This window comes from Idiotropiscis lumnitzeri, chromosome 11, assembly GCF_059441095.1.
Source record: "Idiotropiscis lumnitzeri isolate Australia: NSW breed Sydney's pygmy pipehorse chromosome 11, RoL_Ilum_1.0, whole genome shotgun sequence".
In the NCBI taxonomy this organism is placed as follows: domain Eukaryota; kingdom Metazoa; phylum Chordata; class Actinopteri; order Syngnathiformes; family Syngnathidae; genus Idiotropiscis; species Idiotropiscis lumnitzeri.
Window position 1 is genome coordinate 6,324,649 of NC_142401.1, and position 27,965 is coordinate 6,352,613.

At 45.4% G+C, this 27,965-nt stretch overlaps 4 protein-coding genes across 6 annotated transcripts; 1 reads left to right on the forward strand and 3 right to left on the reverse strand.

Annotated features, from left to right (window-relative positions):
• Window positions 1-336: 336 nt before the first annotated feature.
• Window positions 337-4,479, reverse strand: LOC148327040 (gamma-glutamyl hydrolase). Its single transcript, XM_088309477.1, has 9 exons — window positions 4,218-4,479; window positions 3,192-3,306; window positions 2,573-2,623; window positions 1,994-2,078; window positions 1,728-1,866; window positions 1,533-1,639; window positions 1,355-1,445; window positions 1,136-1,273; window positions 337-481 (listed from the first exon to the last, which is right to left on the reverse strand). The coding sequence occupies exons 1-9, from the start codon at window positions 4,339-4,341 to the stop codon at window positions 360-362; spliced, it is 972 nt and encodes a 323-aa protein (XP_088165603.1). The 5' UTR covers window positions 4,342-4,479; the 3' UTR covers window positions 337-359.
• An 866-nt stretch (window positions 4,480-5,345) lies between these two features.
• On the reverse strand, window positions 5,346-12,301 carry mcm2 (minichromosome maintenance complex component 2). The gene is made up of 20 exons (XM_088309475.1): window positions 12,221-12,301; window positions 11,198-11,397; window positions 10,783-10,955; window positions 10,443-10,573; window positions 10,221-10,359; window positions 9,850-9,947; window positions 9,637-9,758; window positions 9,160-9,367; window positions 8,948-9,082; window positions 8,694-8,885; window positions 8,362-8,455; window positions 8,204-8,282; window positions 7,961-8,132; window positions 7,696-7,822; window positions 7,509-7,621; window positions 6,798-6,962; window positions 6,643-6,717; window positions 5,967-6,149; window positions 5,732-5,887; window positions 5,346-5,569 (listed from the first exon to the last, which is right to left on the reverse strand). Exons 1-20 carry the CDS (start codon window positions 12,224-12,226, stop codon window positions 5,459-5,461), a joined length of 2,679 nt encoding a protein of 892 aa, XP_088165601.1. The 5' UTR covers window positions 12,227-12,301; the 3' UTR covers window positions 5,346-5,458.
• Window positions 12,302-13,009: 708 nt separating this feature from the next.
• Window positions 13,010-25,089, reverse strand: ddx27 (DEAD (Asp-Glu-Ala-Asp) box polypeptide 27). 2 transcript variants are annotated; one of them, XM_088309104.1, is made up of 21 exons: window positions 24,016-25,089; window positions 19,549-19,704; window positions 19,305-19,364; window positions 19,042-19,225; window positions 18,919-18,977; window positions 18,536-18,619; window positions 17,879-17,984; window positions 17,617-17,790; window positions 17,255-17,405; window positions 16,956-17,055; window positions 16,253-16,394; window positions 16,021-16,174; window positions 15,648-15,729; window positions 15,388-15,565; window positions 15,216-15,322; window positions 14,513-14,609; window positions 14,103-14,194; window positions 13,741-13,867; window positions 13,559-13,661; window positions 13,243-13,302; window positions 13,010-13,116 (listed from the first exon to the last, which is right to left on the reverse strand). In XM_088309104.1, exons 1-21 carry the CDS (start codon window positions 24,097-24,099, stop codon window positions 13,101-13,103), a joined length of 2,316 nt encoding a protein of 771 aa, XP_088165230.1. In that variant the 5' UTR covers window positions 24,100-25,089; the 3' UTR covers window positions 13,010-13,100. The 2 variants fall into 2 exon arrangements, with proteins under 2 accessions (XP_088165230.1, XP_088165229.1); XM_088309103.1 differs by lacking the exon at window positions 24,016-25,089 and adding an exon at window positions 20,339-21,612.
• Window positions 20,615-27,825, forward strand: LOC148327043 (uncharacterized). Of its 2 annotated transcripts, XM_088309105.1 has the most exons (6): window positions 20,615-21,435; window positions 22,164-22,208; window positions 24,951-24,995; window positions 25,107-25,151; window positions 26,054-26,098; window positions 26,171-27,825. In XM_088309105.1, the coding sequence occupies exons 1-6, from the start codon at window positions 21,350-21,352 to the stop codon at window positions 27,126-27,128; spliced, it is 1,224 nt and encodes a 407-aa protein (XP_088165231.1). In that variant the 5' UTR covers window positions 20,615-21,349; the 3' UTR covers window positions 27,129-27,825. The 2 variants fall into 2 exon arrangements, with proteins under 2 accessions (XP_088165231.1, XP_088165232.1); XM_088309106.1 differs by lacking the exons at window positions 24,951-24,995; window positions 25,107-25,151; window positions 26,054-26,098; window positions 26,171-27,825 and adding an exon at window positions 22,979-24,218 and having other exon boundaries at window positions 20,674-21,435.
• Window positions 27,826-27,965: the final 140 nt, after the last annotated feature.

Consider the following 27,965-nt stretch of genomic DNA (forward strand, 5'->3'; position numbering starts at 1 on the left):
AGGAGAAAAAAACACCACACAAGCACTTACGAAGCAAACAGTTATTTTGAGTTATTTACATTTTTCTCTTCTTTGGGTATACGTATAGGTAAAAGAATAAATCTATTTGTTTTTAATATTTAAGTGTATTATTTTCTTTACAACTGCTTTATTTTTTTAAATATAAATTATTATTGTTTTTAACTTTTACTTATTTCATTTTTATTCAATAAAGCCAGGCATGGACTCGCTCCGGAAACGGACATTTATTACATCCAATGGTCAAATGGCGTCATCTAGTGGGAGACAATTGCCAACGCCGATTTCTATACACACGCGCACACAAGTACACGTAAACACACACACGATTTTGAGTCGCATCAATCAAAGTAGTAGTTCTGCACAAAGATGAAATTTGCATCTGTGAAGACCGGAGAGTAATTGTAGATAAGGGCTTCCTCCACCTCTGCAGGGCTGGAAAACCTGTGATGGTTTTTCATTGCTGAAAGAGAGAAGAAGAAGATGGTGACGGAAAGGATAAAGGAAAGAAGGCCAAGATAGAAAAGAAGTAAACAAAGAGGGACAGGATAAATATGCAAAGTCCAAAGGTATGTCAAAGGCTTGTTAACGAGCTAGCTGGGAAGGAATGCTTTAGCGAGTGGATTAGTTACTTTTTGTTTCCATTTGACTTTGCTAATCAATCACTGTAATTAGGCACTCATGAAGAATACAATGACTGAATGGTTGTTTGATTGATTCAATGATAGATCAGATATCACTGACCATTCTATTGTGTCAGGTGTGAAAAGAAATATGTGTTGTTTTTTTTTGCCAGAGCAAAGGGCAGTTGGATGCGACTAAGAAAAAAGCTCATTACCCGTGACAGCCAGTATGAGCTCTTACTGAAACCTTGACTTTTTAAAACCATGGCAACCCGGAAAACCGGTTATCAGCACATGTCTATTTTTAGCTTTTTTGCCTCAGTCATATTTTGGGGAATCCTTATGTTAATTTTAATAAAAGAAGGAAGGCAAAGTGGAAATCTGACCAAGAGCCGAGTAAGTACCGGTCGCTCCTTCTGGAAGGCGAAACGGTCATCTTCATTCGTAGCCAACAACAGAAGAAAGGTAAGACGATAGCTAAGCGTTGCGTTCACCTTCTGAAACAAAGAAGCTGGCCGTGTAGAAAGACGCTCGGACGGCCTGGGTGCTGTGGACCATTCCGGGCTTGTCCACCCACTCGAACGGAGATTTCTCAGGGTGCCACTGCACGGCGTAAAACGGGTACCGCTGGGCTGAGAATGCAAACACAAACAAGTCAAAATCTTTATTGAGGCCCAAATTCAACATGAGAAAAAAAAAAGTTAGGTACTGACCTTCCATGGTAGAGATGAAATCCTTCGTGCCGTCCGTGTTGGTGGAGAGAACCTTGTAGAACCTCTTCAGCTTGGCGTTCCGGCTGAAGTTCTGACAGGTCGGCATGTGGGCATCCAATGACAGGAGAGTATTTAGAAGACGCACACGCAGAGGAGCGATGCGTGCAAACCAACAAACCTGAAGTGACAGACTCCAGGTGTGGAAGTTGGCGGTGAGGTTGTCCTCCGACAGCGAATTCATTAAATCCTTGGGGAAGCTACGGAATAGACGGCTGGACGATGCCGCTGGACGGAAGGGAAAAAGTCAAGAGCAGCTCGGGAAGTTAGTCGCTAAGTTTTCCAGTCAGGTCGATAACGATGCGCCAGGCCTCACCTGCCGTGAAGTTGAGCGCCAGAGCAACGGCCTTGGTGTCTGTGGTTGTCAACAGGTTCCTGTTGGCTGTCAACACCGTCAGCTGCTGGAAACCCTGACATGTACCCCATAGAGGGAAGTAGTCACCACCGTTGTTGGCCTGCAGGGGGCGCAGGGATGCGTGCACAATACAATATTAGCTACTGAACGCTTCATAATGTCTGCAAACAACATAACCCAACTTGTAAGAGGCGAGCGCAAGTAGAGAGTGTTGCCTTGCAAGCTACCTTCAGAGCGAGGCGGTAGAAGATCTTGGCCGCCCGCGCGTACTGCGACGTCTCAATGTCCACGTCTCCACCCGGCAACAGCAACCTCAGCAAAACAAGGCACAAAATGCAAGTTAGGAACACCAATCGTCCCTAATCGGGTCAAGTACTGTGCGTATACAATACAAATATTTGCACTCGGAGAAGAATGAAATTGCTCTTGGTCAGGTGTGGGCAAACTACGGCCCGGGGGCCACATGCGGCCCGTTAAACGTTTTAATCCGGCCCGCCAAACTTGAAAAAAATTAAATGAGTAAAGCTTGTTAATGTTTTATTTTCTAAATACTCTGGTGTGTCAAACACAGATATTTCGTTTTAATGCTTTTGTTCATTTTCATTTAAAATTAAATGTATTTTTTTCTCCGATGAGGTGAGGTTAGCAAAACACTCCATCCGTCTGCTCCTGGTCCGGCCAACAGTGGATGATTATTTTTATGAATAACGACAAAGGGACGATGAAGGAAGGGTACCCAGGTGGCGAATTGGGTAAAGTGCCCATCTCTGACGACGACGCGACGAGAAGCAATCTACTCAGCTCACCCGTTAATAGCGGAGAACATCCGGACGTATTCCTCTTCGGTACGATTGATCCTGGCCACAAAAGGAAGAATAAAGATAATATTAGGCAGAAGTATTTCATTATGACTTTATTTTGCATAACTTTTCAGGGAAGTGAAAGTTACTAGCATCGGTAAACACTGGATGTCAGACTACAGAAATGACCAAAATGTCATCAAATTCAAAACAAAATGGCCGACTCGCTGCGCATTTCATAGAGCATGTTTTCCAGTTTTGTGCAACTGTTCATGATTAACATGTCTCAGCAATTTTGTTTGATTTGGTCCGCTCGGCATTTTCTCTGTTTGATGTTGTGTTTGACTTTCTAGCTAGCAATGCCATTAAAGAGCCCGAAGCCTCTTTCGGTAACAACTTTTGAGAACTTGCCGACCCACTGCTTGATGTCACTGTTAAATGTTATGTACGGACATAAATGGGGACAGCCCTCTTCACTCCAAATCTTTGACGTTTGAAGGCTTAAGATGTTTCATCATTGGCTTAGTTCTTTTGGAAGTCCTTAGCTAAGACTGGAATACTCGCGTCCAAATTGCAAAGCATCTGCGCTAACCACTAGGCCACGGTGCGGCCGTCCTCAAATTACCTGATGGGAACCACGCGTGCGCCGCCGCTCTCCAAATATTTCACGTAGCAGGCGGCGATGTAGGAGGATCCCGTGGCAAAGCGGTCGCCCGGGAGGACTTCTTGCGCCAGTACACCTGCGAGCAGGCCAAATATGGAGTCATAAACATGTTTATCATAACATCAACATCCATGAGATCAAATACACACACACACACACATTTCTAATACAAGTACAAGCAGAAATTTAGAAAATGTGAGATTTATGTGTCATTGTTTTTTTTTTTAATATGACTTGAACAAATGGGCCATCAAACGTAGTCTACAAAAACGGTGTCGGCTTTGATTGGCTGTTAGCGAACAAACGCAAACCAGTGAATGCGATGGAAGTAGACTATGAGAAAGAAAAATAACTGCAAATAAAATTGTATTATCGGGTAATATTTTCAAAACGATCAGATTAGAGTTTTGTACACGTTTCATGACCTAAAGAATGTTTAGAGCTTTTTGAAATGTACGTTTTCGTATACAGCTGTGGGAAAAAATAAACCCGTGCAAAATGATCAATTTCTCTGATTTAGCTAATTAGACTATAGATGTTTATTTCAGTATAGTGAATTTCCATTTTGTCAGTCAATTCCTTGCAACAGAAAAAAAAAACATTATTTAGCAAATAATCAAAAATAGTCCAAATAGGTATATTTTTTGTTTGTCATGTTTTTCCGGGGCTATACGTCATAAGATGCTTTTTAGAACATTATAGAAGTGTTCCATTTTTATTGTTTACCATGTCAAGTTTGCCCAATGATTAGACTATGTACACTTATTTTTCATTAATAAACACTATTTCTTTGTCACAGCAAGTGGACAAACTTGCAAGCTCCAACCGCACCTGAAATACAAAACGAGAGCAGGCCAAAGACTAACAAACGTGAAACGTCCTCGGTGTAATGCGCCGAACCTCGCTAGTCGCGGTGCGGTGACTTTCCAGAACATTCTGTGCTTGCATGTGTAAGCCACGAATGGACCGCAGGGGGTCGGGACTCACCGATGATGGGCCGCTGGTTGGGAGGCGTTCTGGCCGCCGCCGCCGAGTACAGCAACGCAGCCGCGGCCAGCAGAGCCAACTGAGCCGCCATCCCCGTCGCCGTCGCCGCCTCTGCAAAGTGCATCTGGACGCCCGGGCTGCTACACGCCAGATGGAGGACGCAGATTTAGAGGCGACGATGCAGTCCGCGTGACGACTCGCGTGTGGCGCAATGTGCATGCTAGTCTCCTCATGGAATGCAAGCCCCGCCCACTAAAGGCTTCCGGACACTTCATTAGGTACACCAGTCTCTGTGATAGTTGACATTTTGCCAAATTAAACGTGACTAATTCGTAACCTTGTCATTATAGCCTCAAAAGAAACATACCTGGACTGCTTGCTTTAAGTCGCACATGGATATCCTCACCGCAAAAGATCAAATTAATTAACAATACGAAAAGCAACAAGATATTGACATTTGTAATGCCCTTTTCCGTTAAAGCCTTAACTACAAATATCCAACGACAGTTTTCCTTTTTTTTACTGAGCTTTATTTATTTTTACAAAAAATGTTTTTCGTTTTGCTGGGACTATTTTATTTAATCGTAATTTTCACAAATCTATTAATAGGATTTCCTGATACCATATACTTTTTTAAAAAAAAAATGTTAAGTATGTGATATTGTTGTATTGTTGAATTGCTTCGATAAAGTTAAGTCATAAAACACACACAAAAAAAGAAAGAAACAGCCACTTTAGTTCCTCTAGTCTAGACACATATCCAGCTCATTTTAGTATTTATAGTCACACTGATTAGCTTATTTAACATTGCATTGTTTTATTTTCTTTTGAGTCACTGGCCAATCAAAACTGCTAAAAAAAATGTCAATGGCACAATGTTCATTGCTGAACAAACTGTATTTTTGGTCTCCTGTTGAGTGCAGACTTTGGATGTATCTGACACCAGCAAAATCTCAAGAACGTCTGTGATAGACAAGACCCTCAGATTTATTTTTTTTTACTTAAAAAAAAAAAACTTTATGCTCTAGGTCTAGGCGATTAACAAACAAGGCGTGCTTTGGAAAACACTGTCTGGTGTACCCAATTTTAGAAATTTTTAATTAAAAAAAAAAAAAAAAGACTCCTGACTACAACAAAGTCATGTTTAATCAAGAACAAAGTGAAAGGATGAACATGTACAGTTATTTACAGGTTGCTGTTTTTTTTTTTGTTTTTAATATATATCCTTCTTCCACCTGGTCTCAGAACTGCTGCACGATGAGTTTCTTCTTTCCATCATAAATGAACCTGTTGGTGCGGAACAGCTCGCAATCATAGAAGGACGACAGGCTGTGGATGTTGATCTGACGAGCCTAAAACACACGTTGGCAAGCATTAGCATAGCATTCAAATTAAATGCTTTCGGTTGGGCTCCTAGCAATTAGCATGGCGCTTTTCTTGTAGATGTTAGCATAGCAATTGCCTGTGGACGCTAGAATTTGCCGGCTGTTAGCCTTTACTCTGCTCGCGCTTACCTTGTCATGCAGATCCTTCTCAGGGATCTCAATGGTGTCATCGCGGGCGCCGTAGCGGCTCCTCTGGTAAGAAACGTGCTCAGCTGCCAGTTGTTTGAGGATGAACAGCAGCAGCTCGTTGTTGTCCTTGCGGTACGCCAGGTAGCGAGAGAACGTCTGTGAGGTAGGAAAACGCATCAAGAACAGCCCATGTGAAGTAGATCTTTTTTTTCTAGCTAGTGGTGCCGCGGCGAACCTTGCGCATGCTACGCATGACGCTGAACTTCTGCGTGTCGATGAAGCTCTCGAGCATGATGCGGACGGCCATGTTGACGTCGTCCTCCATCACGTAGTCGCGTAAGTGCATTTTGGCGTGCGCCTCTGCCATGCGGATCATGGACTCGATGTGGCGCACCGTGATCGGGATGCTGCCCGTCGCCTGCGGGATGCCACATGTGCACGTTAGCTCATTCACACGTCTCTTTGTGTACGTGTGTGTGCATGTCACCTGTGAGTGTGTAGCCACCAGCTTCATAAAAGGATTTTAAAAAATTAATAAATATTTGTTTTTAATAATATTTATTTTTGTTAGTTTTCGCTGATTATTATAACTAGGGCCTAAACATTTAAATTTAACGTTAAAGTTGATCTAAAAAAAAAAAAAAAATCTAAAAAAAGATTTTATGCATTATACTTTTTTTAAAAGTTTTTTTTTTAATTATTTTTTTAAACAGACGATTGATCAGCAATTGGCATTTTTTCCTGCCAAAAATTGGCATTGGCATAAAAAATAAATAATCCATATCAGTCAAGCCCTAGAATACGCTTGATAGCCACCTGCATGTGTGTGCATGTCACCTTTGACATGGGAGTTTGTAAACAGCGACTTTGTGCACTTTCATGTGTGAGTGTTTGCATCGTGTGCGCCTCACCATGGACTCTTTGCGCAGGTCACTGTAGATGCGCGCCACCTTGTCCTGGTCCATCTGGTTGAGTTTGGGATGAACCTGCAAACAAGCGTGGGTGTGGCTGTCAATCAGTTGGCTCTCGGATCGACACGTGACAGACAGACGGAGGCTCCGCCCACCCTCTCCTTGGCGTAGATGATGTACTTCCTGAGGAGCTCCTGAGGGATGGGCGTCACGTTGGATGAGTTGGGCAGCAGCACCTCCTCCAAGGACACACCCCTTTCCTTGTTGCCAGGGTGGTGCTTGATGTGGGAGCCCACCACGAAACGAGCCAGCATCTCGTCCTGCGCGTAGATGATAATCCCAACATAAATAATAAATAATCACAGCGAAAACAATGAAAAAGCACTTTCATGAAGGAGGATTTAAAACAAAAATGCTTTTAAAAAACAAAAAAGTGACACGACAGCTTACATTAATAAAACTAATTACAGCAAAAGTGCACTTTGTGTTCATCTTCGTCAATTAATTTGGAACACAAGCTCGTAGACCACTACATTATTTTTTGGAGTCAGCAATTGACAAACCATATACAAACAAAATAAAATAAAAATTAAATCATGCAAAAAAAAAAAAAAATACAAAAACTAACAGACCCCTAAAATATATTTGAAAATTAACTGAATTAAAAAAGGAATTAAATACATTTACTATAATAATAATATTTAAAAAAAAAAAAAAAAAAAGAAAACTGGTATGCACACATGTCACAATGATTGAGGTGTGCCTCCACTGGGGAGCTGCTCAGCGTTTGAGTGTGTGCATGAGTGTACTACTTTTGTCTATGCTTGCACGTGATGCTCAGTGTGTGTGTGTGTGAGCATGTGTACCTGCACGGGGTCCACGGTGTCTCGGACCACACACAGGACATCAAAACGTGACACGATGGGCTCGGTCAGGTCCACATTCTCAGCGAAGGTCAGCGAGGGGTCGTACCTGCCGCCTGCCAGGACAAGCCCGTCGGATGTTAGCGCCGTGCGCATCCTTGCGTGCAAGTGCGAGTACACGTGACTCTACCGATGGGGTTGGAAGCGGCGATGACAGTGCATCGGGCCTGCAGTGAGGTGACGATGCCCGCCTTGGAGATGGAGATGCTTTGCTGCTCCATAGCCTCGTGGATGCTCGTGCGGTCGGCGTCGTTCATCTGCGCGAGCACCACACACACACACACACGTGTTAGGCTTGGCAGGACACCATCGATCGGAGTCTTGCCTGTCGGGGTGTGTATCAGCAATGCGTGTGTGCTTGCAAATGTTTTCCCGGGAGGTGCAGCAGTGCGTACCTTGTCAAACTCATCGATGAGGCAGACGCCGCGGTCAGCCAACACGAGCGCCCCGGCCTCCAGCGTCCACTCGCGGCTGACGGGGTGCCTCTGCACGAATGCGGTCAAGCCCACGGCGGACGCGCCCTGGCCCGTGGTGAACACGGCCCTGCTCGCCACCTTCTCCACGTACCTGCGCGCAGGAAGTGACATCATGAAAACCAGCACTTCCCACATGTGCGCACCCCCGCTATCGTGTCCTACTTGAGAAACTGCGACTTGGCCGTCCCGGGGTCTCCGCACAGAAGCACGTTTATGTCGCCTCGCACCTTGTGTTTACCACCTGAACAAAGGCGAGTACGATGGTGAGATGGCTGACCAGCCCTAAAACGATCGACGGGCGGCGTGACGAGGAAGGTTACCGGGATTCTTGGGTTCGCCTCCAAACACGGCCACGGCGAGTGCTCTTTTGATGTCCTCGTGGCCGTAGATGGACGGCGCAATGCTGGCGAAGATCTGGACATAAAAAATGGATTTGCACGTTAAAGCATGTATAGTAAAAGGTGTCCAAATTAATTATTAAATTAATCGACAACTATGTTAATTAGGAATGGGCGAGTACCACGACCAGCTATCGGTACCGGGCCGATACCTGACCTTATTTCAAAACGGTCGGATGGCGCCAGACCTGCTGTTCGCGGTATTTGGTGAAGCGTGTGCTTGAGTGCGTCTGCGGCCATTTTCTCTCACTCACCTTTTCTCCGATACACTCGTCTTTGGACAGCGCCACGATAGCCTTGACATCTTCATCCGTCAGCTCGGCCACGGCCACGCCATCGTCCCGACGTGCCACGTGGTTGGCCAGGATGACGGTGGCAAAGACCGGGAAGCCGTTGGCCATGTTCAGAGAGCCGTCGTAGTTGTTGTGGTAGATGCCCGTCAGCTCCTGAAGGCACAGAGGCGGTTTGAGGGTCCGCGTGGTGGGCTCTGTGGAGGCGGCGCACTCACGATCTCATCTCCCGGTTTGCAGCTGTCCACCAGGTCGGCCAGGAGGATGGCGTCTTTGGAGCGCGGCAGACGTCCGGCGGCGACCTTGCCGGGACTTTCCTGGATGGTGATCCTCTGGTAGTTCTGATACACGGTCTGAAGGAAATCCAAGAAGGCTCAGTGGGGCGAGACAAGGGGGCGGCAAAGAAGCCCCTCACAGCGACTGCGCTCACCTCCTCCATGTTGATCTCAAAGGGTCCCTGCGACTGACACTCGGGACACGAGCCCGGTTTGACCTCTTGGTTCTGGGACTGGAAAAAGGGCCCCAGTACAAAGTTGCACTTGTTGCAGTTGTACTTGACCATGCTCAGCTGCGGCAGCACGCCGGTGCAGCTGCTCACCACACCGCTGGTTCGGATCAGCTGGTTCAGATGGAGCTGCCTGCGGAGCAGACAAGAGCAGAATTGGCGATGTGGTGTTCAGCATGACAGTCGGGCCAGGAGAGCGGCTCGGGAAAATGTTACACTTACAAGCGTCACCATTTCATCCGTTCGGTCAAGTAAAATTGGAAACGAGATTGCGATTAAATCCCGTGAATGTTTACAATAGCAAAGAAATTCCTTTTTAGGTACTCGTCAAAGATTTTTGTTTCTCATTAAGCCTACTCCATAATCGCACCCCTCAAAGATACGGGCGTAGGCGGCTCTCACCTGAGTGAGCGGATCTCCTCCACGAGTGGCAGGTTGCAGATGCGCACGTGGATGTCGTGGGCGATGCGATCGTATTTGGGGTACATGGCCAGCACCACCTCTTTGGCCGCCTCGTCAAACACCTGACAGGCAGAAAGGAAGGAAAGAAGAGGAGGGAGTTAGACGTGCTTTCGCTTTGAGTCTTCGGAAGGTATGACTTTTCTTCTGGTTTACCTTCAACATCTCCAAGGGGGCTTCAGGAAGGAAGTAAGCCAGCACATGCTCCCTGGCAGCGAGGTCTTCATAGTTCACCCCCAAACTCTCTTTGTTTTCTGCACACGCACACAAGCATACTTTAGTTTAAGATGGTTGACACACACCTACGCATGCACGCCTCTCACACTTAAAAAAAAATAAAGCGAATACTAAAACTAATAAAAACGAAACATTTTTGAAGATAAAACTAAAATTGTGTTGTACTCTAAAAACGAATTTAAAAAAATGGGTCAACACTTCACTTTAATAAAAAAAAAAAAAATACAAAACTATTCAAACCCTAACACACACACACACACACACCCCCGCCACCCGTATATCGGCCTCACCTTTGCACATATCGCTGATCTTCTCCTTGAAGACGTTGTGGCCGCTCTCATCCACGTGCGTGCGCAGAAAGTTCTTGAAGCGGTTGTAGATCTCCAGACGGGGGGCCGCCATGGACACCCACTCCCTCACCGTGTGACCCTGACGAGGTGGAGGAGAGTGAGCATGCCGAAGGTGACTGGCGACAGGGGGGCGGGGGCAAGCAGCGCGGTGCACCAACCCACCTTCATGTCTTCCAGGTTCTCAATGCTCTCAATCATCTCCTCCTCGTCACCTTCGGCCGCGCCCTCGGCCGCACGCTCGGCCAGTCGCCGCCGCCGCGCCGCCGGACGCTCATCGTCCTCGTCTTCGCTGTCTGAGGAGCCAAATAAACATGCCAACAAAATCATGCATAAGGGGTGGGGGGAATTTTCACCGGAGTGACTTCATTATGACATAGCCCAGTCAAAAGCATCTTCTGCACATTTGCAGTTCCGTGCTTCCAAAGAAAAAAGTGGGCGTGAAAGAGTCAAAAGGAGCGAAAAGGCATGCAAGTGCAGCACGGCGGGCAGGAGCGTGTCTGACCGTAGAGCAGGCCTCTCCTGAGGCGCCCGCTGAGGCCCTGCTCGCGATCGCGCCTCCTCATGGCCTCCTCAGCGGCCGCTCGAGCTCCCGGGGACAGTTCGACCAGGTTCTCTTCGTCCAGGTCCAGACCCTCGGCCTCGTAGCGATCCAGCGCCGGGATGGCTCGATAGTCCCTGTTGAGGCGCCGCCACCGCACAAAGGCACACGTGAGCACCAGCATCGCCACAAATAAAATTCATGCTTGCAAAATGCCAGAAAGCGGAAAACTTTCCATTGGAATTTACGGGAATAAAGCGTTCAAGTAACGAAATGCCGAGCTGGTTCTTAACGCATTGGCATTTTCAAAACGGACTTTGATGCCCATATTTTTTTTTGCCCGTTTCACTTGGCGAGTGACAGCAGCGGCGTTCCTCACCACTCCATGCCATCCCCGATCAGCTCCTCGCCATCGCCGTCCTCCTCTTCCTCGTTTCCGGGCAGAGTGACATCCCCCAAAAGGCCCTCGGACTCATCCTCAAAAGGGGGCAAGTCTCTGCCAGGGCTGGATGTCAGGTCGCCCCTCCTGGAAAGCGGCTCCGGGCTGCTGGCGGCCACATGTTGCGACTCAGATGAATCCTGCCCACCGCATATGGACAGATATGAGCCTTTTGTTATCATTTTTAGACACAAATAAAGGGCAAGACATAACAATTTACAGCAAGAACACATTGTACATGTCAGATGTAGTGTTTGAACATAGTTTGACAATATTCTCAGTTATTAAAAATGTTTCGCAGGTCATTTAATGATATTTTCATCTCCAATGTACATTTGAGTTTCTGGCATTCTTTAAAGCGTTTTTATTCAATTTTGAGTAATCTAAACCTCAAGATGTATATTTTCCCTTCGTTTCTCACAGTATTAAGAACCTCAAAATATTCAAATTGTTCATGTAACATAATGCGAGTCTCCCCTTTGTTTTACTTGCAAAAGTTGGAAGAGTTTTTGCTGTAATAACGCAATTAGAGAAGTAGAACATCCTCAGTTTCATTCGGACCAGTATTAAGTCCAATTAGGAGTCTGTATTTGAATGTTCGTCATTATGGTTGTTGTTGGAAAGCATTTTTGAAGGGGGGGGGGGGGGCAAACTGAAGTGAAGTAAGTGAGGCAGTGGAGCAACGAGGATCGTCGTTGTTGAAAACGATTTAGACAACAGACCGATCTTGTTGTCGTCGCCACGTTGGACAGAAGAAACCCAAAGCGCTAACATGTAAACGTCACTGAACGACCGTAAAAAAATACATTGAAACATTTCGTCCTCAACAAATCGCCGCATTTGCTGCATTTCGCTGGACCAACTTTCTGCCACTGGGCGACACGAAATGTTACCGGCGCATATGAGCGACCAAAACAAACTAAAATAAAGACAAGTGAGAAGAGAAGAAGGAATGCGCCTCACCGCCATCGTGCTTGTGCTCCGTGCGTCCTCCTGAGCTTCTATCCGTAAAACCTACGCTTTCCCGCCAAACCTGGTCACGTGGTACAGAAAGCCCGCGAAATATAATGAATATTCAAACAGAACCTTAGATAGCGGACTCTGATTGGGTGTTGTGAGCCGAGGGGGCGGTCATTTGGAAACTGTGCATCCACGTACTGTCCCAACTACGGCAACTTGGCAGGAGAAAATGTCAAATCGCGAATATGACATTTATGTAGCTATTGTTAAACAAACACACTAGGATAAGGATCGTATATTTGAGTTCAAACAAAAAACTGCTTGCAACAAACTAATTGGTGATGGAAGAAATTTGAGATGGGTGTAGAAATGTAAACGCGTTAACTTCTATTATTTGAATATTCCTTTTTCTTATTTTAAGTCAAATTGTGGGTTATCAAAAACATTTTCGACAGATTACTTAGTAATTAAAAAGTCTGTGTTCCTATTCCAAACACGTGAGGCATTAATGTCACATTACGGATCAGTGAATGGGATTTGGTTTTGGTGCGTTTTGAACCATTTACGACCTCCAAGAATACACTGGAATGCTGTCATGTAAATGCTAAGTTGGTAGTAGCGCTGTCGCGCAACTACAGAAAGTCACAGGAACCAAACTGATTCAGAGCCTTGGTGCTCCCATGAAATGTCTATAAGCACAAGGGGCCTCTTGGGAAAGTCCAATCTCCTCATCTTTATGCCACCATTCCTTCAATCTGAAGGTGTAAAAAAATAAATAAAACACCCCCACAAAAAAGTTTCTTCCAACTTTTATTTCAAAACAACAAGACGGACGTGAACACAAAAGACACCAGGAACAAGCGAACGCCATTTGGGAGCCCGCTCATTTCCTCCTGAACCTGATTGACACACAACAACAATGACAAACGTCAACACGTGAAAAAAAACAACAACAAAAAAACTACGAAAAAGCAGAAGATCAAACAGAACAAGAAGCATTTAAAGAAATAAAAGCTGAGAAGTACCTGGAGCCTCCCTTGCGCTTCCGGTCCATACCCAGAAGTTTCCTGTCTGAGAAGGACGGCCTGAAAAAACACAAATTATAACTTATTTTATTTCAAGCATTGTGGTTTCAAACTCAATGGATTTTTTTAAAACTATTTTAATAATAATCAAGTAATCGTTCATAGACTTTTTTTTGGTTCAAATTGTCCAAAACCTCTAATGTCAACCTCTCAACCCAACGGAGAGCTCTTAGGAGTCGTCACTTGTTAACGCCATTCGCGATCAATGTGCCCCTCGTGCCTCTTCATGCGCATCCAATCTAGAGGGAACTCTCACCCGGCTCTGTAGAGTTTGACGGCTTTGTTGCTGACGTTGGTCAACTCTTTGTCGAAGGCAGACTTCTTTCCAGCTTTGCCTGCTTTTCCCGCCTTCTGATTGGCTGTAAATGCACACACACGCACACACCAAGTGATTAGCTCGCGCACGCTGCAATGGGGCGCGCTCGTTCACTTTCTGACCTTTAGGGGCCTCTTGGTCCACATCCTCGGCCATGGCGCGGGCTCTCTTTGGCCGGCGCTCTCGCTTGGCGGATCGCTCGGCGAACATTTGAGCCTTCAGGAGCTCAAACTGAGCGCGCTCCTCCGCCTGTGACGTGCAAACACCTGTCAGTGCACATGTTCTCGTGCGCACACACACTGTCACACATGTATAGACGGGCACAGACACCGACTCGTTCGTACATAACGGTACGCACACGCACAGCTAAAAACACATGCACACATCAACACAAACACACAGACAAAAACGTACAGAAATACACTCGACACACACACACACAATTTGAGCACATGGTGTGTGGTAACAATTTGAAGGGACCGACCGTCATGTTTTTCTTCTTGCTGTCCTTCACAAACTTTGCACGCTTCTTCTTCCCTCGCAGAGCCAAGTCAAATTCCTGCAGCGCCTTGTTTACTGTTTACACACACAGACAGTACACACAATGAGATATGAGGAAAGTTGCAATCCTCTAATTAGGAAGTAGAAATCCTTTTTCACACAATAATTTGTGACTTTTGAGTATTGTCATGTGGCCTGCATGTTTGGATATCAACACTAGCGGTAGCAATTTCTTTATTTTTCCCCATCCGGGGAGGTGCTTTGCCAATGCATCACACTGTTCTGCACATTCATCGTTTTTGTTCGATGAGAACGTTTAGAAGTTGGAGATAATCAAAAAGAAAATCAGTATATTACATTTGGACCAGCCAGGATGTGTCGACTTGTACTCACTGCGGCTCTGCTTCCGTTCTTGCTGCGTCTGGAACCAAACCCGCTGAGTGTCGTTGGAGGCGGCGGCGTTGTCCAGGCGCTTCTGGGCCACATTCAACTAAACAAAGACGCACACACACAATTAAGAAAAGTTTGAAGGTGCCATGCCTGAGAGGACACAGCAGGTCTGCCATGTTGGTTGGAGTTCATCAGAATCAGAAATCCCTTTATTGTCATTGTACTCAAGTGTGCAACGAGATTAGAGAGCTCCCCTCTCCAGTGCAATACAACAATAATTCAGATAAATATATAAATTAGATAAATAAGAGAATAGTTAGTGCAATATAAAATAATCGAGTATTGGGATAGAAATTTAAAAAAAAAACGATTTTTGCTTGGCTAAAGATCAGCTATGAATACAGAAAAGAAAATTAATAGGCGATCAGATTAATAATTAAAAAAAAGGCAGATGCCGACGTGCCAAAATGCCAAATATTGGCCAGGCCAATGATGGAAGGAATTGCCACTGTGACTGTCAGCATCAAAATGTTTACAGTCATTATTTAACCGTCTTAGAGGAATATTCCGTCGGCTCTTGCCAGCCTCTATCAAGCACCATCTTAGTGGCTAGCTGCTAGCCACTTAACACTGGCCACCGTCAACTTTAACATCCTTTAATAGTGTCGAACAGGATTTAAGAACAACGACAGATCTGCATTCGTACCTTTGCCTCTGAGGCAGCCAGCTCTTTCTCTTCCTTCTCCAATGTCACCACAGCATCTACGTCTTGCTCCAGTTTGGAGATGAGGTCTCTGAATTTGAGGATGACGTCTGGAACGGCCGCAACACAGGTTGGTACGAGAACATGTGACCCAAAGTGGCACATGCGCGTTTACCTGGAGGGAGCACACGGGCTTTCACGGTGTTCCTAGCCGACTTGACGACTTCTTTCAACGTTTTCCTCTCCGTCTCGCCGACCAGTGACACGGAGCGTCCCGAGCGCCCCGCTCTGGCCGTGCGTCCAACGCGGTGGACGTAGTGCTTGACGGTGGACGGCATGGTGAAGTTGATGACCTGATGAGGACGGACATGTGCGTGATGATTGCGTGGCCCGCTTCGTCTTTCCGTATCCGCAGGCCCGAATGCGGCTACTCACCGTTTTGACGCCGTCTATGTCCAGACCTCGGGCCGCCACGTCCGTCGCCACCAGGATATCGATCTGGTCGTCCTTAAAGCGCCTGCGCAAAATTCTCATGGTCATCTTTCCTTAAAAGTCAGCAGTCTTTCTATGGCCAGGAACTATACAATGTAATTTTTGGGCAGTTTGTTATTTAGTTTGGAAAATAAAAACAAGATGCACTTTAAAAGCTTTATAGTCGATATTTATAGCGCACTACGTCAAGCCAGGAATCTACAGGTCCAGCCCACTTGAGATCTGATTAGAGGGTGAACGCGGCCGCTGAACTCAAATAAAGTGGACCCGCTCACGGGTTTCTCGGCTTCTGAGGTTCTTCTGGGTGGCAAGGTACCTGAGGCTCTCCAGTCGCTGGTTCTGGCTGAGCTCGCCATGCAGCTCCCCGACCTTGAGGCCCATGAGTCCCAGCAGGATGTGCAGTCTGTGCGCTTGCTTCCTCGTCTGCGTGAAGACCATCACGTGGTCCTGGAAGGTTCTGGTGAGCAGAGCTGCGACACAAGCGTGACAAGTCAGGACGTGACGCTAGGGGAGGAACGTCGGATCGGGCGCAAGACAAGAACACCCACCCGCCACCACCGCTTCGCGGTCGGCCTCGCGGTTGGCTCGGATCCGCACAAACTCCTGCCGCAGGTACGGAGCCACGTCCGTGTTGCTGTTCACGAAGATCCTGACGGGCTGCTTCAGCGAGACGGCCGCAAGGTCCTTGACCTGAGGACGCCAACGTCATATTAGGACCGCGCGGTAGGAACGCGATATTCAATATAAACTGACATCGGCTGCAGCAAATGTTCGTTTTGTCCTCGGTATTTTTTTCCTCTAATTTAGCTTCTCTAATGAACTGTATTGTTGAAGTGGTCATGTCACTTTTTGTTAGAATTGAAAAACAAACTTGTGTATTGTCTAAGGTTGAAAGAAAAAAAAAAATTCATTTTGCAAATCTGAAAAGTTGTTTAATAAATGCTTCAAGACATTTCATCAAAGTATTTGTATTTTTTTTCTTCTTCAATTTGGACACCAAGATTTTCCCTTTCAGTGAGGCTAAACGTGGGCTAAAATCAAAGTAATCGGGCTTTTGGCTGCTAATAATCGGCATTGTTATTGTCCCTAGGAAAAAAAAACCCAAGGGTTTATTGTGGTTTAATGTCAATTTGCATTCGCTGCCATGCCACCCAGTGCTCGTTCCACCGCGCAGGTCAAAGCCCCAAGATGGCACAAAAGCGTCATAAGCGGGCTCAGTAATGAGCCAAAAGGCGCCCAAGGTGGCTTTACCTCTTCCGTCATGGTGGCGGAGAACAACATGGTTTGTCGGTTGTACGCGCACAGCCTGATGATCTCCTTCATCTGCTCCTCGAAATACTCGTCCAGCATCCTGACGACAAAACAAAAACATTGCAGTCAAATGTAAAAATGCTCTCAATAATAAAAAAACAAAAAAAAAAACAGACTAATTCAAAGGAAATTTTAAGTTTAGAACACTATAATTCTTACGAGAATGGACTTTGGGGTTTATTTGAAGTATCTATTCCAATTATTTTGTTATTCTTGCGCAGTCTCGAGTCAGGCTCTACCTGTCTGCTTCGTCCAGGATGAGGATCTCGATGTGCGTGAGTTCAAAGGTGGGTGTGTTGTGGAGATGGTCAATGAGTCGGCCCGGGGTAGCGATGAGCACATCTGGACCGGCCCTCAACGCCGTCTCCTGAGACTTCAGGTCCAGACCGCCTGAGGACAAACCCAGAAAGGAGATCAGGCCCGCGGAAATCACCCACGTGAACTGTTGCACATGCGCAGTGCACGCACAAAAAAAAACAAAAAAACAAATCGGCTCACCAAGGCAAAAGCAAGGAAGAAAATTTGGCTAACATGATGAAGCGTTCATTTAAAAAGGGACACGCACGCAGTATTTAGAGTAAGTATGCCGGCAGAGTCGTACCAACAGCCAGGCACGTGGTGATGGAGGTGAACTGGGCCAGCTGACGTGCCACCGTGTGAACTTGGATGCCCAGCTCTCGGGTCGGGACCAGAACCAGCACCCGGGTCACCTGGGATGTCTTGGGCTTGTAAACCAAGCGCTCCAACACCGGTAACATGAAGGCGGCCGTCTTTCCTGCGGACAGACAAAAAAAATAAATCATTTTATAAATTTGACGGTGGCACCTCCTTTGTAGGGAAGTTGCGGCCCGGAGCCGGCATACCTGTGCCAGTAGCAGCGCAAGCGCAGAGATCCCGGCCCAGGAGCCCCACAGGGACGCACGCCTTCTGGATTGGGGTGGGCTGCTTGAAGCCCAATGCCGTGATGGCCTGCGGGAGGAGGCACAACCACTGGTGAGGAAGCACAAGTAGACCCGCCCGGCTTCCGAAAGCCACCATGCTGAGCTAACGGAGCGTTGCGTCGTGGCAGATGTCGCTGCCGGTCATCATCGTCATTTACGCGAGCCAAACTGTGCTACTCGTTGGCTCCCTCCGGTGGTACATGAAAGACTCACCGACTGACTGACGATAGTCAGGCGACTTGAACTCTGAGTACCGACAGTCCTTTTCCTAATTGTTTGTCATGTCATATTTCAACCTTGTTTAGTTTCTCTCCGGTAAATGTTTTTGTCAGAATGTCCAATTTTCCCCTTAATGCCAAATCCATATATTTTTTTAACCCTAGTATAATGACTACGATCCACAAAAAAAAAAAAAAATACCACTCATGTAAGAGCAACAAAGCCATGTCTGCCATCTAGTGCAATATGATGAAAACTACACGTCACCTGGTACCTGCAGATTTGTTTTAATTTTTCCAATATTGTTGAAAATATCTAGTTTTTGCCACCCCCGTTCTTGGCACTGCGCAACAAAGTTACCTTCAGGATCGGTCTAGACAGGTTCATGTCATCAAAGGTGAGTGCGTCGTCAAACTGTGAGGCGTCTTCGTGGAATGACTGCACCTGAGCACACGCGCAGCGACAGAGAGCGAAATTAAACAAACAGACAAGTGATGAACGACAGGCAAAACAAGTAACTGCTTTACAATATTTTTTTCACAGGTATTTGAGTATCTTAACTTTGGAAATGAGAGAAAAATTGGCAGAATTGTTTTGGTCGAGATTTGCAAATTTCCCCCCAAAAATGTTCGTTTTCACGTCTTTCCCTTACACAGAGACAAAGACAAGGCAACGCTCAGGCGTTACCATGGTGACAAGTTAGCCCCTCCTCCTTTCTGCCTATGCGAGTAGGTCTTCCTCACCTCTGCCTCCTCGTCTGCCGTCCTCTTCCTCCCGCGACGTTGCTTCTCCCTCAGTGTGTCTGCCAGCAGAAAAAAGGAAGTCAGTTGCAACCCGAAAAGACACCTTCAAAATAAAAGCCTTACCTGCTTGCGTGAGAACTTGCTCGTCATCAGAGTTGAACTCGTCCTCATCATCAGTGTCCTCGTCGACAGCATCCTCATCCTCAGGTTCTACGTCAAGAGGCTTCACATCCTCATCCTCCTTCTCTTCCTCCTCATCAGCCTTTTCTTTCTTCTCCGCAGAATCTGCACCCGCAGACACTTTCTCCTGCACAGCAGATAGGAAGTAGATGCTCAGCCGCCAGGTAGTAGAAGCTCAGCCAACAAGAAGTAGAATAGTGACGAACCTCTGCCTTCCTCTTCTTTCGGACCTTGTCAATCTTCTGGTCCAGAGTGGTGAGGATTCTCTGCAAACGTTACACCAGCAGGAAAATCAAATGGTAGAAAATAAAGTAATCAATCAATCGATACAACTGCTATTCTGAATTTGAAGCAAAAAAAATTCAGGGGTGCAAAGTTTTAAATTGATCTCATGACGGCCATCAGATTTTGTATTGATTATAACGACAAGAGTGAGAGTCTGAGGTGTACCTTCTTCTTGAGTTGCTTCATGACGTCGGCCATGGCCCAGTCATCTCCGAGGTCCAACGCATCTCGTTCTCCAAACACAAAGTCATGGTTGAAGTCTCTGGTGCTGCCGCTCTGGTTGCCAAACTTCTTTTTCCGATTCAGGACGATCGGTTCTTCCTGGTACACACAACCATCATTCAAACTTCAAGCAACAAATTCAATGGCCTTTTCGTCTGTTGTTAAACAACATTTTGGGTGTTTGAACGTTTAGCCATTAACCCATGAAAATTTTAAGCACACCAGGAGAAATGTGGTGGAGGTGAATAAACATAAATCAGATAACCATAATCTGAGTAACACAAAATGCCGATTTCGGATGGTTATATATTGATTTAAATTCTATTTAAAGCTACCTGTTCCTGTGTAAACAATAGTACGGTAAATTTTCAAACTTCGTTGTTGTCATTTGGTTGGAGTTATTTTGCATGAGACACATAAGTAAGCACGCTGAACAGTTATTAATTAAGCACTTTATAATCAACATGCTTCTATACTCCATTTCTTGCATAATAATAATAATTGACCTGCAAGAGTAACTTTCATGACAAACCACGCACACCTCCGTGCAATCACAACACATTCCAATTCATACAAATATATCAGTAATTACAGTCAAAATCTAGTCTATCGATTGTGCAGCAACGTTCTTCTTCAGTGCACTGCTTCCACGCGCTATGACACCCTTGATCCGGCCGGAAGTGCACCTTCACCGGGCAGCCAGACCTCGGCTCCTGGAGTCGGCTTCCCTCACCTCCTGCTCGGACTCGCTGTCATCTTCTGCCGGACTCTGCTCGTCGTCCCGGATGGTTCCAATCAGGCCCAGTTGCTCCAACATGGCGAACTAACAAGTTGTCTTGAGCTCTTCTTGTTTTCTACGTGGCGAGTAAAACACGGCTCGGCACATACACACACGTGTAGCGACGAAACAGGAAGTTGGAAACGACCTCATCTTCTTCTTCCTCTTGTTATTATTGAGCTACATGGCGGTTGCCAATCACCCTCGCGTGCATTACCGCCACCTACTGGTAGCAAGTGTGACTCAGGTAGCCTGCGAACCAATCAAAAGCATGGATTCTCTCTGATACAAGTCAAGCTGCGCTCACGCACGTGTCACCATACAAACATCATTTTGTCGCGTTACATGATGACGATTTAGGATTGTCTTAACGTGTCTTTATGCGCAGCCTTTGTCGCTGCGCTCGGGGTTGCCACGTCATCCATCAATTATATTTTCTACCTCTTCCTGTCCGATTGTCTTATGGCGAGATCAAAACAAAGCAAACAAAAAGAAAGAGCGATTAGAAAGATAAGCACCTTGGCCCTCGCACATGCAGCCTCCTCTTCTGTTCGGACTGTATGACGTCATCTCTCCGATTTCTTTGTATTATTGAGTGTCAGCTGCCTGGTCAAAGAAACCGCACGAGCATGTGAAAGTTTGCCGACCATGATTCGAATAATTTCATGCTTATTTGTGATGTTAATGTTAATGCGCTACTGGCCAACACGTTTTATAAACTCTGGAAATAAGTTGTCGGTTGCACATGATGACTGAGATTGTGGAAAGCAAAGCGACTTTCACATGCTCGCGCGGTTCCTCTGACGAGGCAGCTGACACACGCAAAGCAAAGGCGTCGGGGAATAGACGTCACGCCTGCCAGGACGTAAAGCGCTGCAGCCAGGCAAAATCTCAGGTGTTTTGTTTTTGTTTGATTTATAGTTTTTTTTTGTTTGTTTGGGGGGCTTGGTTTGTATTGTTCTCGGTATGGACAATCCGACCGAAGAACCCGAAAATGTTGAGGAGAAGCAAGTGGACGATGCAGCAGCCCCCACAGAGGTTTCGGAGGACAGGTAAAGTCCAGGGCCGGCCCAATTTGGCCCCTTATATAGCAACCCCCACATACGCTTCTAAGTCCAAAATTCAACATTACTTTTAATTCACACAATTTAAAATGTATGGAACATTTTTTTTTAATTTCCTAACGGTTTAATTACTGTCAAACAAATAATGAGAGTGATTTACAGTTTTTCCGTTATGGGAGGGCGGACCACTATTCGTACCCTCCACGCAAGGCGACAAGAAATCTCCGCTCGAATAGAGAACTAATGTTCCTCTTCCATTTGGACTGCTCGGAGCCTGCATATGCCTGCGGTTCCACAAAAAAAAAAATCAATATTTTTACCACTAAGTCAGAATTTTAATTATCCCTCTTCCTAAATTCGGATCTGAGCAAGACAGACGAATCTTACAAGCCAAACAACAAATTCTTTCTGTAACTCAAACATTATAGTTCAATGTGTTGATTTGTGGTAGAATGATAGGGACCGTATATGAAACATTATTTACTTTACGTCGTTTAACAGTGTGGAATCGAGCAAGGCCGTTGAAAGCATGTTACAAATGAAGTCAAAATAGAAATGCAAGCTAATCTTCAAATTTCACAACCAACTACAGAGGAGTCAGTGCCTCACCAGTCGTGACTGAAACTCATCGCACGTCGCTGACATGTACATGTTGGAATGTAAATGTGGTCCCATTTGCGTGATGCTGCCACTCACCTGTGTTGTTTTCATTTCAGCGTTGGAGAACACGAGCGTCTGAGTGCCAAGAGTATGGAAATGAGGTGAGCTTTTCACACTGGCCATCCGCCTGTTGGCTTTTCAAATCTAGAAGCTGGAATACCTGACTTGTGATGTGAATGAGGTTATCGTGCCTATCTACTTATCGGGAGAAAGGTAGCCGCGAATAACAATATACTATGGATATAAAGTTATTAGGGGACACGCAGCCCTACGAGTGAAAACAACTTTATTTATATAGCGCATTTCACAACACCTGGAGCTGTAACATGCTTACACTTATTCATTATGATAAATCATTTTTTATGCATGTGCAGCCTCAAAAGCTTCTACCTAATCAAATCGCAAAATATGCGGGCCAACAAGATGTTAAATTACTGAGTAATCCCCTCATATTGTCTGTCAGGTAAAAAGCATAATCCCCTCATTCATTCTTCCAGGTGTTTTTTGACCAAACACATTAGCTCAAGGAAAGGACATCGGGGCAATTTCCAAAATAAATGATTTTGCCGGGCTTATAAAAATGTAAAATATGAATGTTGAAAAACATTCGAAAGTGATCGCGCCACAACAGTGCTACAATTCAAACTGTATATGTGTTTTCAGCTATTCTCGCCAAATGTTTTTGATGATGAGGACAAGCAGTGTGGATGACGCCATGACATGACATCACATGTTTCTGATGTGATTTGAAGCAAATGTCCGAATTTATGTTCCGGGATTTTTTCCTTTTTCATGTGACCTTTTCAAGATGTGCTCTGGCAATGCAATACTTCCAATCCCCTCCTTCCTTCTCTCTTTTTTTTTTTGTCAGCGTATTGTATGACGCTCCTGGCAAAGACGAGTCCTCCAAAAGCAAAGTCAGGTGGTGCATGCCAAGGGGACGTTTTTGCTGTATCCTCGGATTTGTGTTCATGCTCCTTTGTATCTTGACTGGCTGGTACATCAACCATTACAAGTTGGATAAGCTTCAACAACAGCTGAGCTCCATGGAAGAAAATAATATGCTATTGGAAAAACTTGCACAAACGGTGAAACACACGCACGGACGTGTGGATTATCTACTGCGACTGGAACAGCAGCTGAGGGCACATCTCAATTCGCTCAATCAAGTCAAAGCCAATAGAACAGACGCACAAAAAAGGAGACATCAAATTGATGGACTGCATCTTTCCTACCAACGAGTCAACGTGAGTTCCATCCTGGTCAGGGATCAGCTGACCGATGTGAAAATTGCCGTACAAGAACGTCAGGCGATTCTTTCACACAAACTGGAGGAGCAACTCGACACGCTGTACGCCAATTTTTGCGGCACACCTCTTCAACAAAGGCAACCCATCGCTTGCTGCAAGGAAGGCTGGGAAAAAAATGCCTCAAATTGCTACTGGTTGTCTGACAGGCGACGAAGATGGAACGTGGCAAGAAACAACTGTCAGTCCAAACAAAGCGATCTTGTTAAAATTGATGATTTTGCCGAGCAGACGTTTCTAACACATTTTTTAAACAAAAGCTTCATGGGTGTAAAAATCCCGGTTTGGATCGGCTTAACAGACGTGGAGGTCGAAGGTCAATTCAAGTGGGTCGACGGCCAACCGCTCACGTCGCCATCGTTTTGGCAGGATCGAGAGCCAAACAATTACGCCATCAACCATAGATTTTTGGGGACTCAAGATTCCGATTGTGCCGTCATCAAGGTTGACAATAATGTCACGGACTTTTATAACAACTGGGATGACCAAATGTGCCACGGAAACCGATACTACATGTGTGAAGCCTGCATCTTTTGCGATCTTCCCAAACAACCAATCGTCCAGAAACCAAAGAAAAAGAAGAAACAACAACAACGCTTACCCGCTTGAGAGGCCAAAGGTCTTCAGAGGTCCGCCTCGCATCCAACGTGCCACTGGAGTCAACCCAATTCTTCATGAGTGTCATCTATGGATCATCTTTTTTCAAAGTACAAACAAAACTAAAAAAATGTAAAAATAAAAATAAAAAAAAATCTCGATTTCTCTGAAAACTGGCTTGAAATAAATAAAAGATAACTTCTTGTTTTTCTGATTTCCGATATTGTGCGCCTGGAAAATGGAAACTACAAAAAATGGGCTATGATGGAAGACATAAAAAAATGGCTAATTATGAGGCTATTTTTTTAATTATTTTTTTAAAAATACTTTTACAGGTTGTAGTGAACAAGAGTAGTAACGTGCATTTGCATTTTTGTAGCAATCGGTCGCCGTTTTAGGAAACAGAACTGACGATTCAAGCAATATTACCTCGCTTGGCAGCCTGTTGTGATGTAGACGCTAAAACAAAAAAATATATAACAAGTCGAGCTGTAAAAGGCGGCGTGCTAATTTGTCGTAAATCTCATCGCAAAAAAAAAAAATCAATACAATCTTTTAGGGGGGGCTTTTTAGTACTAATGTCATTTTTACATGCAAATGTATTATATAAGTGCTAATGTTAACGTCAATGAAGTGTCCCTTTAAGGCTTTGATTTACCCAAAATCCATTTAATGACTTTTAATGCTTTCTAGTGACCCACGGAAACCCTGGTAAACATGAGCACAGTTCTTCTGGTGCCAAATACTAAAACAATCTTGTCTGGATTGAGCATCAGAAAATGGTGGCGCATCCACCCGTTAATTTGATGAAAATACTTCCTGTCATGTGACGACACTGAAATTTAAAGTTGCATGTCGTCTGCAAAAGGAAGACAAGCGATGCTGTGATGCTCCGATTCAGTTTCTGCCGTCAACTGATCCATGCCGTTTTCGTTTCAGCGTGGAAGAACCCAAGCGTCTGAGTGCCGAGGGCATGGAAATGAGGTGAGCACGAGGGCAGGGCAGGGCAGCTTTGGTCGAGTGCTGAAGATCGTCACCTGTCACAGAGGGTACCCTGGCTCCTGAACTGTAAACTCCGTGTTGTTTTCATTTCAGTGTTGAAGACCCCAAGTGTCTGAGCGTCGAGAGCATTGAAATGACGTAAGCGCTTCACACTTGTAACTTCCTGTCGAAATACTTTTTTTTTTTTTTTTTTTTTTTATTGAACATTTTCCTGTCGAAATACTCAGCCTACGTTGGGGAGCAGCACCAGCGTCATTGGCCGCGATTGCTACATCGTTATTTGAAGTCAAAAGTCAAAAACAAATACAGTTTTGAGGAGTGTAAAACATTGGGTCAAAAATTGATGTTGGGATTATTTTTCTGCCACTAGGGGGCAGCAACGTTGCATGTTAGACCAAGCGTGAGCAAACTACGGCCCGGGGGCCACATGCAGCCCATTAAACGTTTTAATCCGGCCCGCCGAATTTGATAAAAAATTAAATGAAGAAACCTTGTTAATGTCTTATTTTCTAAATTCTGTGGTTTTTCAAACACATATATTGTTGTAATCCTTTTGTTCAACTTCATTTAAAATTAAATGTTTTTTTTTCTCCGATGAGGTGAGGTTTGCAAAACACCCCATCCATCTGCTCCTGGTCGGGCCCCTCTGTCAAATTTTAGAACCTATTGTGGCCCGCCAATCAAAAAGTTTGCCCACCCCTGTGTTAGACTTTAGTGACAGAACACTTTTCTTTTCAAATTAAGAGTAAATTAATTAAAACATGCAGCAACTGTTGATGAGCTGAAAATAAAACCGATGATGTTGCACGAGCTAGCTTTTGGAGTTTCCAAATAAAATGCGCCCACGTCTAAAAAGCAAGTGGTGGGAGTGCCCTTGAGTTCCGCTTGTCGTAGCGTTCATCTCTTTAAACATTGGGTTTTTTAGGATGCGGTAAGAAAAAAAATGTCTGCTTTCTCAAAGGTAATTCCTACCTTGAAAAGTAAAGTGACAAGAAACTTCGGTCGACTGCCGACTAATCCGTGCCGTCTTCATATTTCAGTGTTGGAGACCCCAAGCGTCTGAGTGCTGACAGCATCGAAATGAGGTGAGCGCCGTTCACACCGATGCCTTTTCGAACTGTCTTCCAATCCCCTCCTTTCTTTTCTCTTTCCGTCAGCGTATTGTATGAGGCCCCTGCAAAAAAAGAGCCCTCCAAATTCAGCGTCACGCCATGTGTACCAGGACGAGGTTTTTGCTGCTTCCTGGGGTTTGTGTTAATCCTCCTTTGCACATTGGCTGGCTGGTACATCAACGATTCAAAGTTAGATCAAATGAAACGACAGATGAAAGCGAGAAATATTCTATTGCACAAACTTGTCGAAAGCATCGAAAGCACGCACTCCAGAATTGAGTTTCTGGAGCGGCAATATCAGCAACTAAAGGAACGTGTGAGCGCCACTGAGGGTGAGTCGGACTCACAAGGAGCATTTGATGCGAGCCTGCAAAACGAAATCGCCGCACTCCAGCGCAACTTTCACCAACTCAACACGACTGTCAACGTATATTCCGCTACTCTCCGAGCTTTGGAAATTGCTGTCGAGGAGTGTCAGTGGCATCTTTCCGACGGACTGAAGCTGCCAACCGATTTGCTGTACAGCCATTTTTGTTCACAAAGCAATCAGCAAAGGAAACTCCAGACATGCTGCAAGGACGGCTGGGTGAGGCACAACTTCCATTGCTACGTCATTTTTACCGAAGAAAAACAATGGAGCCATGCCAAGCAAGACTGCGAGGCAAAAGGTAGTAATTTAACACAAATCTCCAACGCTCGAGAGCAGCGGTTCCTAACGCAACTTGTACAGATGAAAAAGAAGGCCGGAACGGACGCCGCCGCATGGATCGGCTTGTCGCACCAAAGCGACGGATACGAATGGTTCGACAAGCGCCCGCTTACGAAGCCAACATTTTGGGAGACAGACAAGCCCAAGCGGGAGGAGGACACGCAAGGTTCTTGCGTGGCCATCAAACCCTTGTCTGACACGGATCCAGACGGCTGGAATCACAACTGGAATGCCCTCCCCTGCAGCGCCAAAAAATACTACCTGTGCAAAGCGTGCATCTTTTGCCAAACGTAGACCGAGCGACAAAATGAATCTCGGCCATTTAACGACATGGCTCAGGTTGCCCAGCTAAGTATGTGTGCCAAAGAGGCTCAAATCTACCCCAATCAGTCAGCTGGAAACCCGAAACCGAGACAAGCGGTTATCCGTCCGTAAAGGCGCTGACAGACTCCGCAATCGATGCAGAGACCACCAGCAATGAGAGTCAAAGACAGCGTGAAGACAAAGTGTAATTGGCTGCTGGGAATTGCTTCCTTTTCTCACCCAAATTGCGCCTCTGATTCGACTGAGCGAGTGCGTCAACGCTCAAACAAGGTCCAGATTGGAACCTTTCGGCTTCTGAACACTCAAGACTTTTGCCCGGATAACAATGGAGATTGAACTTCCTTTGAAATTTTCTACAGAAACACTGCAAAGACATCAAAGAGTCTGAGTGAGTCAGGTCTATTTCAAATTTTTTTTTCAGTTGCTTCAATAAAGCAAGAATGACTGCTTGCTGTCATACATGTGTAAATGTGTCATGTGCATAGATGGGTATCTCAGTCAAGGGATGGAATGGTCACAGAAGCGATACGCACGGCTGTATGAAAAAGCAATTGAGAGCCAAAATAAGCTTCTTGAATTGCGTTTAATTTGAGCAAAGGGATGAAGTGCAATAAATACAAATCTTTACAGTGTGACCCCAGTCCAAGCTCATCTGTGGATTTGAAATGCTCCGGTACGCTCTGTAACTATAGTTGTTTAGGGGGGGAAAAAAAGCGTTAAAAAAAAATAATAGTATAGATCAGGCGTGGGCAAACTACGGCCCGGGGGCCACATGCGGCCCGTTCAACGTTTTAATCCAGCCCGCCA